This window comes from Cannabis sativa, chromosome 7 (genome assembly GCF_029168945.1).
Source record: "Cannabis sativa cultivar Pink pepper isolate KNU-18-1 chromosome 7, ASM2916894v1, whole genome shotgun sequence".
Lineage (NCBI taxonomy): Eukaryota > Viridiplantae > Streptophyta > Magnoliopsida > Rosales > Cannabaceae > Cannabis > Cannabis sativa.
Window position 1 is genome coordinate 35,022,276 of NC_083607.1, and position 19,046 is coordinate 35,041,321.

The 19,046-nt window shown below is 37.8% G+C and overlaps 1 protein-coding gene across 1 annotated transcript; it reads left to right on the forward strand.

The window, feature by feature from the left end:
* The first annotated feature begins 1,771 nt into the window (after positions 1-1,771).
* Positions 1,772-4,746, forward strand: LOC115697972 (uncharacterized). The gene is made up of 3 exons (XM_030625148.2): positions 1,772-2,024; positions 2,130-2,267; positions 4,426-4,746. Exons 1-3 carry the CDS (start codon positions 1,934-1,936, stop codon positions 4,440-4,442), a joined length of 246 nt encoding a protein of 81 aa, XP_030481008.1. The 5' UTR covers positions 1,772-1,933; the 3' UTR covers positions 4,443-4,746.
* The last annotated feature ends 14,300 nt before the right edge of the window (positions 4,747-19,046 follow it).

The following is a 19,046-nucleotide window of genomic DNA, read 5'->3' on the forward strand; positions in this document are numbered from 1 at the left end:
TTTGAAAACATAAACTGCCAAATTAAAGAGCATCCCTTTTTTCAAAATGGATTATAATAAATATACCCTCAGCAATCATTTAAAAAGCATTTTCAATGAAAATGACTTTTTAAGGGGCAATTGTTATACTCGAAATTCGGTTGTACTTCAGAATGTGATACGTGCCAATCTCATGGGATATGAACCAACAGATTTAATGATAATTATGTCATTAAATGAAAAATGGAATAACTCATTAAATATAGAATAAATAGAGTATGTTCATAACTCGTTGGCTGTATAGTCTTAAGCGAGATATGGATATATAAACTATCAATTCATGTATTGACGAGAAACCATCTTGCCTCAGAATACATAATATCGAGGGAGCTATAAACAACGCATAATGAGGCATCTACCTTGCTGTATGTAGAGAAGTATCGACGGCACGAATTGGTTATTGGAACACTTAGCATATAACCTACATTATAATAACTATGCGTGATAACTTGAAGAACATAATTGTCTAGTTTGCAAGGCCTTATGGTCAAAGAGCAGTTCTTAAGTTTGCTCAGTATATTGGTGCTCATGCTATTGCTGGAATACAAGTAAACTAAGTCACTCACTTATGTACTAGGCGAGACGACTCAGTGAGATACATTTGGTAGCGTGTCCTAATCCATGTCAGCGTTGACCGCGTTAAAGAATGTTTAAATCATAACTGTGTGATTTTGTAGTATTATCTAAACATATTTAGATGGAGTGTAATTAAAGCCCATAATTTTAGGGAATATTGTTATGAGATTCGAATTTAAATGTAATTAATTACCTACCTATATTACTATGAATAGGGGCAAATTATACAGAAAGGGGGGACAAAAAATCTTATAGAGAAAAAAGAGTATATTGATTGTAAAACCCTAATTCTGTTTCCAGAAATATCTGAATAAGATAGATTCGTGGACTATGCAGAGTTAACTGCAAAACTACGTAAAAACCTGGTGTTATTTTTGTTTTCTATTAGTTTTTTCAAATTTCCTATAATTTATGTGCGAAATCTATTGCGAAAATAGGCTTATAATCGTTAACAAAAATCTGCGTTAACACATATATATTTATTGATTATTTAAATTTTGCATCAACGATGGTAAATTTTCATAGGTTCGTTGTGAAACATAAGTTAAAAATAAATTTTAAAATATAATCTACTTTTGTAGTTTATAAAAAAAATAATATTATTATTTAAGCATTTTCAATTGTTCTTTTTCTTATTAAAATTATAATACCACATATTCATTAATTAACAATAAAATATACTATAAATGCTAAAATATAAAAATGTGAGGGGTTAAAATTCTTTCTAGCTATTATATGTGTCCGCTAGTATTTATTTATTTTTTTATTATTATTAATGTAGATGAATATAATAAATTAAAGTATTAACTTATTAATATTATTATAATAAATAAAAAATATTAATATAATTATTTTTTTTAAAGTTAAAATTTTAAAAAAATAAAATTATTTAAACTTAACATATAACTATAAGTTAAAGTAAGTAAAATAAATAATAAAAATGTAAATATCTGGGAATTTAATGTTGCTAAAGAAATAAAAGTTTGCAGATTAATTTATCAGAATATAAAGTTTGGGGACCAACTTGTCAAAATCTTTATAGTTTAGGGACTAATTTATCTAAAAAAATAAAATTTGAGGGCAAATTTATTAAAACATGTATAATTTTGGGACCTTGAGTACAAATAAATGTATATTTTAACGGGATATGTAGAGTCAAAAGGGCTAATAATCAATAATTTGGGCACTTTTGCCATATCCCTTTTTATTATTAATGAAATAATTTTGGGAGTTAAATGGGGCGAAGTTATAATTGGAGGCGGAGAGAGTGAGTACCTGAAAAGAAAAAAAAAAAAATAGTAGAAGAGAATACGAAAGGATGCCGCTTAGTACGACCGCGATCGGAGCCCTTTTGGGTTTGGGCACCCAGATGTACTCCAATGCCCTCCGCAAGCTCCCTTACATGCGCCGTGTGTTGATTTTCCTGTTCCCATTTTCTTTTTATAGTTTCCCTTTTCCGTTTGTTTCCTGAGAAAAAAATCCAATTAATCAGGGCTTTCTTACTTTTGATGCAGATCCTTGGGAACACGTTTTGGGCATGGGAATCGGTGTCGTGTTTGTAAATCAGCTTGTGAAATGGGACGCCCAGCTCCAGGTAGACCTGGACAAGATGCTCGAGAAGGCCAAGGCTGCCAACGAACGCCGTTACTTTGGTATGAAATTGATTATCCAGTTTTAGTTTTATTACCAGTTCTTCTATAACTTTTTGTTGTTACATTTCAGTTTGAATATGTCAACATAGGTATAGAAAATCATGACATAAGAATCGTAATTCAGTGGTTGTTATCTTCTTTTATATTTAGGTCAAAGAGTAACTATGGGGTACTATCGAACTTTGTCAACTAGTAGCGAAGAATGTCTTTTAGGGTGCAATTACAATGTTTAAAAGTGTTGAGGAAGTTACGGTCTTTTAAGGGTTTAAGAATAGAACATAATTCATTTGAGTACAAAGTTGTTTAGAAAAGCGCGACCTTAAACACCCATCTGCATTTTGTTAATGCTGCTCGTATGTGTGTGTTTGTTTGTTTACTATGAATAGTGGAGCGGTAGTGTGAACTATAGTAGTAAATTATGTATCTTTGTATACGACACTGCAATGTATTCGCTTTGGTCTCTTAGAAGCCATTATTTTTTTTTGTTGGTAGATTATTGATAAATGTGTACTTCAGGAGATCTCAACAGATAGCTGTCAGTTCTTTCTCTTGCAAGTTTTAAGTGCACTTCTAGTTATGCTTCATCTGAGTGGGTTTTTCCCGCAACTCTTTAGTATATTACAAAACAATTTTTTACTGAGATAATCTACTCTTCTTCTTTTTCTATATTTGGGGACTGGTGGAGTTGGACTTGGAGGTACTTGAGAGATTTATGATGTCTAGTATTTTTGGTGGTTATTGATAATTGATAGTGTCATTAGGATATTCTGAACACCCATCAATTGTTGCAATAGTATGGAGTCAATTGGGCAAATTTAAAACTGATGATAAGATAGAATTTTATATATTAAAATATTTCTTCCTCTATTGTCTTCATACTTTTCTGAGCATCAACACTTTTTTCATAGAATAGTGAATGAAGAAGCTACCTTTATGGCTTTATATTGGACAACGCCAGTTTTGCTTGTTCAAAAGCTAGTTGAAATTTATTTACAAAAATATATTGAAGCATATAACTAATTCATAATCTAGTTTTTAAGCTTTTTGACTGTAAGCTCTGCCAAAAGAGCTGAATTGTTTCATTTTTATGCTTGTTACTGCAATTTTTTATTAATGATCTGTCTTTCGATCATATGTGGAGCCTTGTTTTTAATTACTTCTCAAATGGATAAACTTCTTTGCCTAAACTGTTTGCTCGTTGTTCTTTTTCCTTCACATCACAAATAAATTAGCTTCCGTAAAATGGTGGTGTTGGGGGTGTAAGTTATGTGTCAAGAACTTTATAGGAGCTTCATCTTAAAATTTCTTTATTGTGCTTCTAATTCTGGTTAACACTTACGGAGAGCTATCTACAATTATTATTAACTTTACTCTGCTATACAATCCGATTTATAATTCCTTTTGGTTCACATTTTAGGAGGAACTTGGGAGGAATGAAAATATAAGAATAGGAATGGAATTAGGAATTGGAATAGAAATGGAATGGAATAAAATTTATAGTGCATAAAAAAAAATTGATGAAAAAATTTATTAATTTTTTCAAATCTTGCATTCAAATTGTCTTTCCTTCCATTTCAAAATGGAATAGTCATTCCATCAAAATGATGGAATAGTCATTCCACCAAAATGATGGAAAGACCATTCCATCAAAATTGTATTCTAATGATTTTAAATGCAACCAAATAAAAATAGTTTCCTTTCCATTCTATTCTATTTCATTACCTTTAATCAAACGCCACCTAAAAGTGTTATGACTATATTGATTACATTTTTTTGATTCTGTGTTTTGCAAAAATTACTGATTAGACTTTTTATTTTGTTAAATAACAAATCGAACCTTGTATTTTTAAATAGTACAAAATAGTACCCTGAGTTCATTTTGTGTCAAAATAAAACTTAATAATACATAATATGATCGGGAGATGTTATGGCTGGTTTCTGTTTAGTTATACTAAAAGCGAAATATTCAAAATTGAACTATTATTTTGCACTATTTTGGAAAATATAATGATTTGTCATTTGACAAAACAGAAGTTTTATCAGTAATAATTGCAAAACACATGATCTAAAATAATATTGACACTAATTATTATTACTTTGTTATACAATCTGATTCATAATCCACTGTTTGATTTTTGCTTTATAATTGCAAATGCAGATGAAGATGATGAGTAACCTTATCGTCTCAATGATTCATAGCGTATTCAAATAGGACGTTCATGTTTTGGAGAATGCTGGACTCAAAGTTTTCCACATTTGTTTGCTTTTGTATGTGGCTCTGTTTTTATGACTGAAGTACTGCAATGATTTTGTTTGCTTTACAAATAAAAAATGAGGGATAACTTAGCCTGGCTAATGCAGTATCTACAAATTACGTAATAAATGAAATGAAATTTATTGAATTGAAATGAATCACTGCAACTGCAGTAGCTGTAAGGGATTTGATGAAGGATCTAATCTAATACTGAATTTTCTGGAATTGATTATTTTTTATTGTTTTATTTGGCAGTGAGCAATGGCTTTTTCTAAATATGAACATCTATTTAAATGCCTGTTTTTATCATTTCACTGAATCAAACGTATAAACTAGTACAAGGATGCATGAAAAATAGGGTGGGGAATGGGATTATCTCCAATATATTATAAAATTTAGACGAGCCTTGAGCAACAACTTTTGATAAAATCGCAAAGTACTGAAAAAACAATCCCATTAATTAAATTGACTAGCCTTATTATCAAATTCAACAAAAAAAGCCACAGCAGCAACGACGTCACTTGATCTTTAAAGGCATTACATATAGTTGATAGTGCTAGTGTTTACATTGAATTTTTAAACACAAGGCAAAGCTCGTGGTTGAAGACTTGGAGTTATTCAATGTTAATGATCGTAAAATTCCTTATCTCAACAACAAAGTTATGGACAGAGGAGTTGATTGCAGGTCTTAAAACCTTGCGAACAAACCGATTACAAAAACCTTAATGAAAAAAACTTTATATACCTACACCATAAATCCAAAACTTAATAAACAGAATACAAATAAACTTGACGTATTGTAACTATTGAGCATAGTGATGCGCCAACTGATGAGAGTGACTTGGAGGAGAGTGATTTAGTTAAGTGAGTTGACAGTTAATTAGACTAGCTCAACTTCAGCTGATTCTCTCCAAGTTTTTAGGCATTTGTTAGAATTCTGTTAGAGCTGTTCAACTCTCTTTGTACTCTGTAACCTTTAAGGCACTTGCCTATTATAAACTCAGAATTTCAAAAACAAAATAAATATAATAAAACTAAAGAAATAATAATCAATGAATAATTAAACTAAAATTTTATGTTGTTAGGGCCTTAATGAGTCTTAGTTCACTCATCAATATTATTTTTATAAGACCAGAAAAGCCTTATGATTTACACAAGTGTTTGAACCCTGGAATTTGTCTGAGCACTCAAGGATTGAGGTTCTATCCCTTTGCATGAATGAGTTTTCTTATATTTATAGTGCTAGGGTTCTTGCCCACTGATGTGATAAATACAACTAATATAACGACTTTGGGCCAATTCGATGAGGCCTAGCTCGTGAGGTTTTGATTGTATGCTGACGTGGAGGCCACATCATATTGATAGTTGTCGAATCGTGTCTTATTTTTGTGGATAATAAAGAAACTTAATGCTTAATGGTCAATTACTATCTTTTCATATTGGGAAGATATGATCATCAGACGAGATCTTGGGAATTAAGTCATGGTATCATAATATCTGGTTATTAATGAGTATGATAATGAGCAGGATATCTGGATGCTTGCTGATTACTTTCCTGGATGCTTTGACCAAGGTCTTCTGGATACACGCTGTGCTGGAGGGTTTTCTCGCTTGGACGAGTAATCTGTCCAACATTCGGAAGACATGACTTCACTAATGTCCATTATCTTAATTGGGCCTACTGTTGGGCCTGAAATGGATGAGATGTACCGCCTTTTGCAATTACACGTGTCCCCATCCAGAAATATAGATAACATTTTCCCCTAGACTTTTTCGGAACTCTAGGTGTTATGGAAGCTTGCATGCTACCTCCCCGAATGATGTGAGGACAAGTGGAGGCTAAAAGGAGAAACATTTTTGACTTCTAAACTGAACTGTTTGTGGTTCACAACTTCTTATTTTTTTTGAAATGGAGCGACACTTGGCATTGTGTCCTTATCTTGTGGAGATTACTTTTCTTAATGGAGCGTGTGCAACATGGCTTTGCAAACTGAAATTTGATTATGTTAGTGCGAGTCTCGAGGAGAATATCATCATTTAGATGTCACCACCTACTCTATTCTCTTGGTCCTAAGAAAAGAGATATATACGACAACTCAATCGATAGTGTCGTACCGCAATCCTCTTCCCTTTAAAGAGTTAGTGAAGAGAGACATGAACAAATTCTGACGCTATCACAACTATTACGGTCACAACACGAACAAGTGTAATCATTTGCAAGACGAGATATAATTTCTGATTGGACAGAAGCATGCTGATCTTCAATTGTATGAGCGACCTGAAGCTCTAGCTGGGTGCAATGCACCACTCTAGCTTGTGCCTATAGCAGGCAGGCTTGAAATAGTGATCGGAGGCCCACACCTGGCTGGGAATTTGGGAAAGGACTTAGAGAGATATGCCAGGTCTTTGCGACATTAGCCAAGAATAGAAGTGTTGGAGGTTGCAGAGGGTCCTCCAAAATCTCAACGCCATGAATGTGTTGGAAATTATTTTACCAGGATCTTAGATCTACTCACAAGTATGTTGATTAACACCCTAAATATGAACTTTCTAAAATGATGAAATAAACGCCTATAAAGTTTAGGAAACCTTACATTGGGTGCAGCGGAATATAATGACTCCTTCCGTTCAGATATCTAGCCCTTGATTCCTTTCTGTAGCAGAGCATTATCAATATCTGAACCTGGATCTCTTTCTATGAATCTTTGATGCTGAAACTCCTTCTTGCTGAAAGTCTTTCTTCACGATCTTCCTCACTATGGTTGAGGTATCACTTGCTGTGTGAGGGCACTACTCATACACTAAGAATTTCAAAATTTGAGAGGGAAGAAAGAGAGAGGGAGTGGTCAGCCAGATAGGGAGAGAGAAGACTCAGGTTTTTCTGAATCAGAAGTGTCAGAAGAAAGTGTTATTTTCCTGAAGCCTTCACTATCTATTTATAGCATTCCACTAGGGTTAGGTTTGAATTATTTGGCATTAAAATAATGAAAATATCAGTTTAAATTGCCTACAAAAGTGGCCGGCCATGCTTAGTGGATTTGGGCCTCACTTTTTGTAATTTTGCAGTTTTACCTTTTCTGCATCTGATTTTCTCAAAAACGCCAATTTTCTTATTCAACCATTTAAATGCCAATTCTAACTATTTAATAACTATAAATAATTATTAAATAATATTGTCATTTATCATATTTATTAATTGAACTATACAAAGTATCATACTTAACAAATATGCCCCTAAAATTCTTTCTTTACAATTTCACCCTTACTTAGTGAAAATTTCACAAATAGACATAGTCTAATTTGAGAATTATGATTGATTAATCAAAACCAATTATATGAGTCTTACAAGCAATATTATCTCAACTAGTGCGGGGACCATGGGTCTATATAACCGAGCTTCCAATAAGTAGATCAAGAATTTAGCACTAAAATTCACTAACTTATTAATTCTTCGTTGAATCCACGCATAGAACTTAGAATTGCACTCTCAGTATATAGAATGCTCTATATGTTCCACTATATAGACACATCATTAGTTATCCATTGTTATAATCCTAATTTGATCAATGATCCTCCATATGAATGATCTACACTGTAAAGGGATTAGATTACCGTTACACCCTACAATGTATTTAATCCTTAAAACACTTAACCCCGTATAAATGATATTTCAGCTTATGTGAAATGAGATCTCCACCATTTTTTTTCGTTTGGTCAAGCTCGAAGGAATCATCCTTTACTTACTATTCGCCAGATAGAAGCTATAGATTCCATGTTCATGTTAGCGCTCCCACTCAATTGTACTACCGTGTCCCAAAATGTACGTATCACCCTGACCTAAAAGTAGGCTTAACTAACAAATCAAAGAACACGAATAGCCTCTTGAGATTGAGCCTAATCATAACAGGATTAAGATTATTTGATCTAGGATCAACTAGGCGATATTGACTTGAATAGATATTACGGTAAGTTTAATAAATCTAAGTCAAAGTTCAATATCGGTCCCTTCCGATGCATACTCCATGCATCCAACCTGAGCTTTACTTTAACCAATGCTCTGGAAAGAACATAACACTTCTCCAAATGCAAGTAAACTCTGTTGTAGATTATCGTATCAGTAAAACCCTATGTCTGATAAATCTAGCAATCTTTATTCACATAGTCATGTTTACTTTCCAATGTGTTGACAGCACAATAAACAGGATCAAGTATGTGAAAAGGGTTTCAGATGAATTTATACATTATGTACATATATAATCATGAAATAAATCATGTGAACCATGCAACATTAAATGTTATTTCTGATCTATGTTAATAAGTAAATCTGATTATATTGAAATGAGTTTTATTTAGGGCATAAAACCCAACAAACTCCCGCTTGCACTAATATAAAACAAAATGTGCATTTCAAATAATCTCAACACCTTGATAGACAAATCAAGTGTAGTAGTAGTAAACTCCTCGTAATAAGATCTGAAAGGTTGAATTAAACACAACCTTTTCTCCACCATTACTCTTCCTTTAATCACAAAAACATTGATAATGTGAAATTCCTCTCTATATGTCTACTCTTATTGGGATACTAGATTCTATATCTTTGGCAACTACTTTTGGTTAATCGGGAAATAACACTAGTAGTTTAGGCAATTTGGAATGGTGCCAAAAATGTATAGAACTTTCCTTAGACTGAATAAGTACCTTTCCTGTAACTTTAACATTCAGTCCCTTCCTGGTAGACCTGGAGACTTCAGATAGGTTTTTACACTTCTCCAAAATCACTATTCCACCCCCAGAGTAACCACCATCTTATCAGAAAGATTTTCTAGCACAAAGGCAAATTTCGAAATTTGATATGGTGTAGTCTAAGAGTTTTAAACACACTCATTACTCCCACTCAACAGTAGGTGTCTGGTCTAAGGCATACTAAAGCATATCTGAGACCTCTCACTGTTGATATAAGAAATTCTTTCATGGCTTTATCTTTTCTGGAATAGTTGAGACTTTTCCTTAGATAAATAAAATCTATGCCTAAGAAGTTGAGAAGCTTCTATAGATTGCCATTAGAAAGAAAATGCTTCAGCATCTTACTAAAGTAAGTTGCTTGCATTAGAGTAAGTAATTACCAAATATACCACAAGCCATAGGTTTAGATAAACTCAAACCTATAATACTAGGAACAGGAAGTTTGTTAAGTCCATAGAATAGACTTATTAACTAAAATTTCCTTTTATGTCCTTGTAATAGAAAACTTTAGGTTATTACATGTGAATGGATTAAACCATAGTTCTATTGGTTTTTCTTCTTAGTTTCTTATCTTGACAATTCATTACTTGTTTAAACTCACAATGGATTTTAATCACTAGTGTCTCCCAAGTCATGAGAAGGTGAGTTCCTAGAAACTCTCCCACTACGACAAGGTACCGTGAATTATGTCTAAGAAAACTAAATGGTATTAACCTCTTTGGTTGTGACAAGACAACAGAAGCAGTGGGATCATCATATGTCAAATAAGATGATTAAACACTTTTGGAATCAAGAATTAAATATCTCCTTTATTTGCTACTTTATTTTTAGACTTAGTCATTATCTTAGAAAAGTAGTATTTGTTTGAACAAACACTTTCTTATCTATTGACTATGGGATGATCCACCCCTAATTACTTAGAATAGCTAACAAACCATGGTTAACAGTTCTAGCTTTTCTTAAGATTTTGATTAGGTCATCCATGAATCTAGTAATAATTTACATGAAGCATACAACCATTACATCATTCTGAAATTGTATTACCATAGAAGGATTTAGGCAACGACTAGTAACTAATCATCAATATGCAACTCGAAATTTCTGGGGACGTAAGTTTGGATATAATTCAAAAATCAATTTAGTGATCTTTGAACTGCATATCTACTAACTATTTCTCCACCCCTATCAGTTCGCAAGATCTTTAACCACTTACCTTAATGGTTTTAACCATTGCTAGAAATTAATGAAATTTTTCAAACATTTCAAATTTCTTTGCTAAAAGGTATAATCTAGAGTTATCGTTTTAAGAATACAACGAAAAACTCATATCCACCCCTGAATGTACATCCATCTGCGAATGAGATGAACTACTTTCAGTGGATATAGGTATATTAACTCTTTGCAGAGATTGATCTTGTCAAATCCACTCTGAACAAGATACAAATGCCATAGATTAAAAAAAATGTGGTAGTGTCTTTTGATGACTTAGGTTTAGTTACATCAAAGAATTCTTAGAATAGCGCAAGTGGATTCTGGTCACAGAATACCTAACTCATATTCCATACAGTTTGAATCCATTAATATAAGATGGATATTAAACACTTGAGAAAGTGTAACTGTATTGTATTCTGGAATTAGAAATATAAGAAAATTTGTGTTTGGAATCTAAAATTAAAGTCAAAGACTTAAATTTTTACCAAATATAATGAGTAATTCTATCTTGGACCACCACTAATAATTTAATTCTAAGTCTGATTTGCCCATACAAGCAGGAGATTTCTAAGATTGAGGATTTATATCAATTGGGAATAGAATTTCGGGATTATAATCATATGCGTCATTTAATTTCTTAAGAGAAAATATAGAATGACATGAAATGATTTATAGACCATTCATCCAATGATATGTTATTGAGCTAATTCGAAATGAATAAGCTAAGAGGAATTAGGATAATTTCGTTTATTAAATAAGAATCCAACGATGCTTCGATTAGCGAAAGTCAAAGTAATCTTATTTATACAATCTTCTTGTTTCATATCGTAAAAATACTAGTCTAAGGTGTCATCAATTGATGAACAACTAGATGTCGCATATACAATATTTATCTTTCGAGATCTAACACTATTATGTATGTCTAATGGTGAAAATCCACTAGGGATTTATCTCATTAGAAAAATAAACATGTTAGACCAACAATGAAGATTCGAAATTAAACTACAATTTAATAACAGAAAATAACATGGTTCAATATAAATTCATACACAATTCAAAAATTATTAAACATATAGCAAGTAGGAATGACAAGTAAAAATACTAAAACATACAATCCTAAATAATTTCCAAGGTTTCCAACAAACTGATACAAAGGTCCCTAAGAGGCGAGAGTCAAAGTATCATTCATTGAATAGAGTTGTCAGCTCATCTAAAATAGAAACCATTCTAGCAACCTTTTATTCGATCAAAATAAGAATCCAACGTTGTCCCGGTAGGCGAGAGTCAAGGTTATTCTCATTTTATGAGCTTCCACCATTGTTTCATGTTTTATAAGTTTATCTCTAAGTAGTCATCGTAGGGGAGAGTCTAATAGAGACGAAAACTTACAAAACACTTATCAAAGGAGATCTTACGGTGTTAAATGCGTTCAATGAATAACCATCCATAGGGGGACGAAGTTTAGCGTCTCGAGGTTATATTGAAAACATTTAACTATTGTAAGACCAAAAATGGAGATCGAATATCTTAATAATAATAAAGCTCATTATTTTAAAGTGAGTTGTATTTTCTTTGATTCTCTTTATTTAATCTATTTATTTTAAATATATATTTATTTAATTAAAATTTCCAATTTAGAATGAAAAATTCTAAATATAAATTTTAATTTAATATTTATAAATTTTACTTAGATGGATATGAAAATAATATGAATTATTTCCATCTTAGTAATAATTTCCAATAAATATTTAGAAAAATATTCAATTTAAGTTGTTACAAAATTAATTTAAATTAATTTACAACTCAAATTTTATTTTCTATAAATATATATTGCATTACGAAAAATTAAAGTATTTAAGAATACAATTTTCGAAAAATGCATGTTAAAATAAAAAATAAATCCTGGAAAAATTATTCTAATTTAATGTTGGCCCAAATTAATTAATAAAATTAATTTACAACAAAAAATATAATTTTCCTATTTAATTAAATATATATAAGAAAAATTTCAAATATTTAAGTATGATGATGAAAATCAACTTAAATATTAATTTTCTATTTAATTAAATACACTAGAAAAATACTTCAAGCAAAAATATCACTGTTGCCCCTAATTTTGCCAAATATATGTGGACCAATCAGACAGGGACACGTGGATCAAGCAATTCACAATATTTGCTAAGTCTTTATGCCATAAGGAAACGTCCCGGACGTAGGTCCCGGAGAAGGCACATGGAACTCAAGGTTCTCTCGGAAGCTCATATAACGCTAAGGCGTCTCCGCGAGGTGTCAGGTTTCTCCTGAGCAATCAAGTCGCATTAAATGCCGCATGGGAGGAAGCGTGTTGGGACTGCTACACGCAATAAAGTCTGACGGCACAACCTCTAACCAGCAATGCCACAGTAATGATCATTTAAGTCTAGCGACGGCTACACTGTGAAGAGTCACGTCAATCAAAAGGCAATAAGGACATTCCACATAAAAACCCTACAGCACCTAGGGATTTGACCATGCATTACCCATGGTATATTCATTGGGAATACCCAACTTTATGGATACTTACAGATACACTTGTAAGGACAATTCTAGGGATTACCCCACCAAAAATACTATAAATACCCCCTCAAAGCTCATTAAATGGGATCGAGAATCTTGGGCTGCATATGAGCAAGAAGAGTAAATACTCACCAAGAACATTCTCTGTATTTATAAGGGTGAAATTCTCCCAAGTATATTCTCTGTATTAAATACATCCATAAATAACAAAGACTCGTGGACTAAGGCTCATTAACGCCCCAACCACGTAAAAATCCTTCTCTCACTTTCTTACAGCTCAATAATTTTATAATATTTTATTAGCTGCCGAAAATCTCGGTCAACATTTTGGTGCTTTCATTGAGAGTTGAAGAAAGCTACTGTAAACAAACACTTGACTTCACAAACATGGTGGAGACTAGAAGTACTCGTCAGCCTCGCCCTCTTGAAGACGCTCAAGACCCGAATGAGGAAGATGTAGCCTCAAGAGCAGCAGAGGAGTCCAAGGAAGAAGAAATAATCCCCGACGATGACTACGAGGGAAACCTCGATGAGTATGCCTATGACGAAGGTAGTCATTCAGAACTGGTGCTTCTCAGACAAAAAGCTATCGTTCACGAGGCCGAGATCCAAGCTCAGAAAGCGCAAAACCAGAAAATGCAGGAAGTGATGCTGGCCATGCAAAAAGCCATGGAGGCAGCTGGCATTCACGTGCACCCCAAGGCAATGACCGCTGGACTTGACAAGGAGCCAGCGACATCTTCGCCTAGTTCCCAACAGCAGAAATCTAGGGAGCCTAGCCCTATAAGATATCCTGCTGAAGGGAATCAAACAAAAAACCCTACTTCTACCCCAAAGCGAAAGAAAAAGGCGCAGGATCCGCGAAAGGTCCGCTCAGATTTCCCTAAAGGGAAAGGTCCGCAGAGGGGCAAGCCCCAAAAAGGGAGCTTTGGCCCTCAAGATCGAGGGGACCGAAAGAGCGTTTCCGTGCACCAAGAACCCGGGGGTAGAGGGAGAAGAGGACAGAGGTGTCCTCCCATTGATCTGAGAAATCAAATCAATGGGAACCAAGGTGATCTCCGAGATCACCTTGACCAAAAAAGATACGGACCCGCGGTCTCCACGGGTACGTTAAATGAAGGAATTATGGCGGAACTCGCCATACTTCGAAAAGACATTGCCCGAGTCTCCCGGAGACAGAAAGGAGATGACTTCGACTCGGACAGCGAGGATCGAGAGCCCTGTGCTAAGCATATCTTAGAGGCGGAGCTCCCTAAGAACTTCAAGATGCCCGAAATGGCAGCTTATACCGGGAACTCCGATCCTAGCGACCACTTGTCACGGTTCAACCGTGTCATGACGGTCATGAGGGTCAGCAATGACGCCAAATGTCCGTGTTTCCCACTTATCTTAAGTGGGTCCGCAGAGGAATGGTTCAAAAAACTGGAACCAGGATCCATGGGCTATTGGAACAAACTACAGACCAACTTCCGGAGACAATTTGTCGCCGCAAGAAAGGTCAATCTGGAGGTCAGTGCCTTGACTAATATCAAGCAACTGCCCACCGAGACCTTGAAGAATTATATAAAGAGGTTCCGAGAGGAAGCCTCGAAAACCAAGAAGGTTGACGACGGACAACAGCTTGCACTTCTCCAAGCAGGAATCCGCACTGGGACTCCTTTCTGGAACGAGCTGCAGCAAGAAGGAGCTGCTAGAGGCTACTATCCCACCGGGATAGCAGGGTACATGCCCGGAGTATCGCCCTCGAGTACTACCCCGACCGCAACTCCACAAGCAAGTGGCATACAATTCTCTGCTACCCCCGGATATAGCCAGGGTCAAGCCTTGGCACCAACATCATCCCATTTTGGCAACCCGTCCGGAGTGAATGGACAAGCTCCTTCACACTCTGCTCCGGCTGCTAGCCTGACAGGCCCTTCCCAGGGTTCGAGGAGTAAAAGATCCTCCAAGGGCAGCACCCGGACGGGACAGAAGCGCCAGAAAAGGGGGTACACCCCCCAGTATACTCAATACACGGAGTTGTCGGACTCCCAAGAGCGTGTGTACTTTGCTACTAGACAAAAAACACACTACCGGAGACCACAACCGTTGTACAAAGATAGCTCCCGGAGACATCTGAGCAAGAGATGCGAGTACCACAACGACATCGGTCATAGCACCAATGAATGTAAGAATCTCAAGGACGAGATCGAAAATCTAATCCGATTAGGCCACCTCTACGAGTGGATCAAGAATAGGTTGCCCCACCTCAATCCGGGTCAGGCGACTGTGGGTATGCCTCAGGGAACACCGGGGGGTACAGCAGGAGCATTGGCTCCAGCTGCTCCCACGGGCGACGCCCAGCATATCCCCGGTCTGCCGCCCCGGCCTAATGGGAGGGTAGCCATGATCTCTGGAGGTCCCCATATCGGAGGGACTACTCGCAAGGAGCTTAAGCGATACGCAAGGACCGCGAAACACAATGAGGTGTGGGAAGTTACTCAACTCCCAGCTCAAAGGCCCCGGTTGATGGACCCACCCATCACGTTCACGGAAGAAGACGCCAAGACGGTGCGCTTCCCTCATCATGACCCATTGGTCATTGAGACCCCCATCGCGAATAAAGTGGTGGCCAAAGTCTTAATTGACAACGGGAGTTCCGTGAACCTACTCTTCAAAGAAGCCTTCACCGCGATAGGCTTGACGGACCAGGACCTCTCACCCAGCGGGTCCCAGCTCACAGGGTTTAACGGGACGACACTTATCCCAATGGGAAAAGTGAGGCTCCTAATCACCCTGTGCCCGGACACCCCCCAGAGCACATTCAAATACTGCACCTTCGTGGTGGTGGAATGTCCGACAACCTACAACGCGATCCTCGGCCAACCGGCCTTGGTGGACTTTGGCGCAGTCACATCGATTCGGCACCTGTGCCTAAAGTTCCCTACCCGGGAGGCCGGAATCGGAACTGTGAGGGGAAACCAGGGGGAAGCAAGACAATGTTACAATGTCGCGACCCACTTGCCCGTGCTAATGGTCCGGGAGTCAGCTGAGCCAGAAGTGGCTGAAGAGGATGAGTTGGACCCCCGTGTGGGGTCCGAAAGAATTGTGGAACCAATGGAGGACGTCGAGGAGGTATCAGTGTGTGACCTCGACTCCACCAGAGTACTCCGGCTAGGGAAGAACCTAGATACGGAGGAAAAAGAAAAAATAATAAAAACACTGAAGGGCGCCATCGACATCTTTGCATGGCGCCAAGAAGACATGACTGGCATAAGCCCTCATGTCATCACTCACGTACTCAACGTTAATCCGGACATGCCCCCTGTCCAGCAAAAATGACGCCCGCTCGACTCGGTGAAAGCCGAAGCTCTAGAGAAAGAGGTGGACAAACTTTTGACTAACGGCATGATCCGCGACGTGTACTATCCGGAGTGGTTGGCCAACCCGGTCCTGGTGCCCAAGCCGAACGGAACTTGGCGAGTTTGTATAGATTTCACCAATCTAAACAAAGCTTGTCCAAAGGACTGCTTCCCGCTGCCCAGGATCGACCAGATGGTAGATGCCACTTCTGGATTCAAACTGCTATCCTTCATGGACGCCTATGCTGGGTACAATCAAATAAAAATGCATACGGCAGACCAGAAGTGCACTTGCTTCAGGACCGATAAGGGGGTATACTGTTACTTAGTCATGCCCTTCGGACTGAAAAACGCCGGAGCAACCTATCAAAGAATGGTTAACCAAATGTTTAAAGGCCTCTTGGGGCGAAACATGGAGGTTTACGTAGACGACATGCTCGTCAAATCCAAAGCATGCAATAGCCATGCAAGCGACTTAGAAGAATGCTTCGAAATTGTCAGGAGATACGGCATGAAGCTCAACCCAAAGAAATGCACCTTTGGAGTCAAATCAGGAAAGTTCCTGGGCTTCATCGTCAGTCAAAGGGGGATTGAGGCAAATCCGGAAAAAATCAAGGCTCTCCTGAGCATGCCATCCCCCAAAAAACATAAAGATGTGCAGAGCCTGACCGGAAACGTAGCCGCTTTAAGCCGCTTCATCTCACGGTCCACGGACAAGTGCATACCCTTCTTCAACGTGCTAAAGAAGTGCCAAAAGTTCGAATGGTCGGACGAGTGCGAGGAGGCATTCAAGAAGCTAAAAGAGCACATGGCCAAGCCTCCTATCTTATCAAAACCCGTCCTCGGAGAAGACCTATTTCTTTATTTGGCCGTCTCCGAACACGCGGTCAGCGCTGCCCTGGTCCGGGAAGAGGAGAAAACTCAGCATCCCGTGTACTATGTCAGCAAGCGCATGATAGGGGCCGAAACAAGGTACCCAGTCATTGAAAAACTGGTGTTTTGCCTCCTGATGGCGTCAAGGAAGTTAAGGCCATACTTCCAAGCACATCCGATCAAAATTCTGACCATTCACCCGCTCCGACAGGTCCTCCAAAAACCTGAAGCATCCGGAAGGCTCCTCAAGTGGGAAATGGAGCTAAGTCAATTCGACTTGCACTACATGCCCCGAACTTCTATAAAAGGTCAAGCCTTGGCGGACTTCATTACTGAGTGCAACGAAGCCGACGCAACCGCGAATACGCCGGTACCGCCAATCCTCACATGGAGAGTATTTGTAGACGGAGCCTCCAATGAAAACGGTTCCGGAGCCGGAGTAGCTATGATATCACCAACCGGACTACGACTCCAGGCGGCCCTACGGTTTGACTTCGCAGCTTCAAAAATGAGGCCGAATATGAAGCCCTAATAACAGGGCTGAAATTAGCAAAAGTTGTAGGAGCCAAAAGAGTGGAAGTCTATAGTGATTCCCAACTGGTCGTAAACCAAGTATCCGGAGAATACCAAACACGCGGCGAGCGAATGGCCGCATACGTAAAAATAGTCCGAGAGCTGCTCCACGAGTTCACGGACTACAAAATAGAAAGAATCCCCCGAGAAAAGAACGCTTACGCGGACTGTCTGGCTAAGTTAGCCTCAGATAGCGAAATCGAAGAGCTGGGGGTAGTACCAGTGGAACGCTTGGCAGAGCCAAGCATCAAAATAAAGGAGACCACACTAACGGTTGGGCAAGAACCCAGCTGGATGGTCCCCATCATAAAATACATAACAAAAGGTGAGTTGCCCCAAGAAAGGGCACTGTCTCGGAAGATTCAGTATGAGGCTCATCATTATGTAATGATGGATCAAATTCTCTACCGAAGAGGACTCAGCATGCCTTATTTAAGGTCTGTATCGAACCCTGAAGCTAGACAAATCATGCTAGAGGTCCACGAAGGGTTCTGTGGAGATCATACGGGAGGACCCAATCTCTCAAAGAAAATATTGAGACAAGGGTACTTCTGGCCAACAATGAAAAAAGATTGTATAGACTATGTCCAAAAGTGTGACTCGTGCCAAAGGTACGCGAACATACCGAGAGCTCCTCCAAATGAAATCACCCTGATGACTAGTCCTTGGCCCTTCGCGGTATGGGGAATATATCTTATTGGGTCCCTGCCAACAGGAAAAGGAGGAGTAAAGTATGCAATAGTAGCAGTAGACTACTTCACCAAATGGACGGAGGCTGAGCCTATGAAGACAATAACTGCTTAAAAAGCATTGGACTTTGTTATTAAAAACATAGTGTGTCGATATGGCTTGCCTCACAAAATAGTCTCTGACAATGGAAAGCAATTCGATTGTGAGGAATTTACTGACTTCTGCAACCAACACGGAGTAGTGAAAAGCTTCTCCGCGGTGGCCAGACCTCAAACAAACGGTCAGGCGGAAGCAGTCAATAAAATCCTAAAGGTCACCTTGAAGAAAAAGTCTGGCTGCAAAAACAAGCGCCCGAAGAGTTGCCAAGGGTGTTATGGGCTTACCAGACGACCCCCAGAACCACGACCGGTCACTCGCCTTTTTCAATGGCGTACGTTTGTGAAGCAATGGTCCCGGTAGAAACGTTATTCCCATCCCACAGGAGGACGACTTACGATCCAGCCACGAATCAAGCTTTGCTTCAAGAGGCTTTGGATC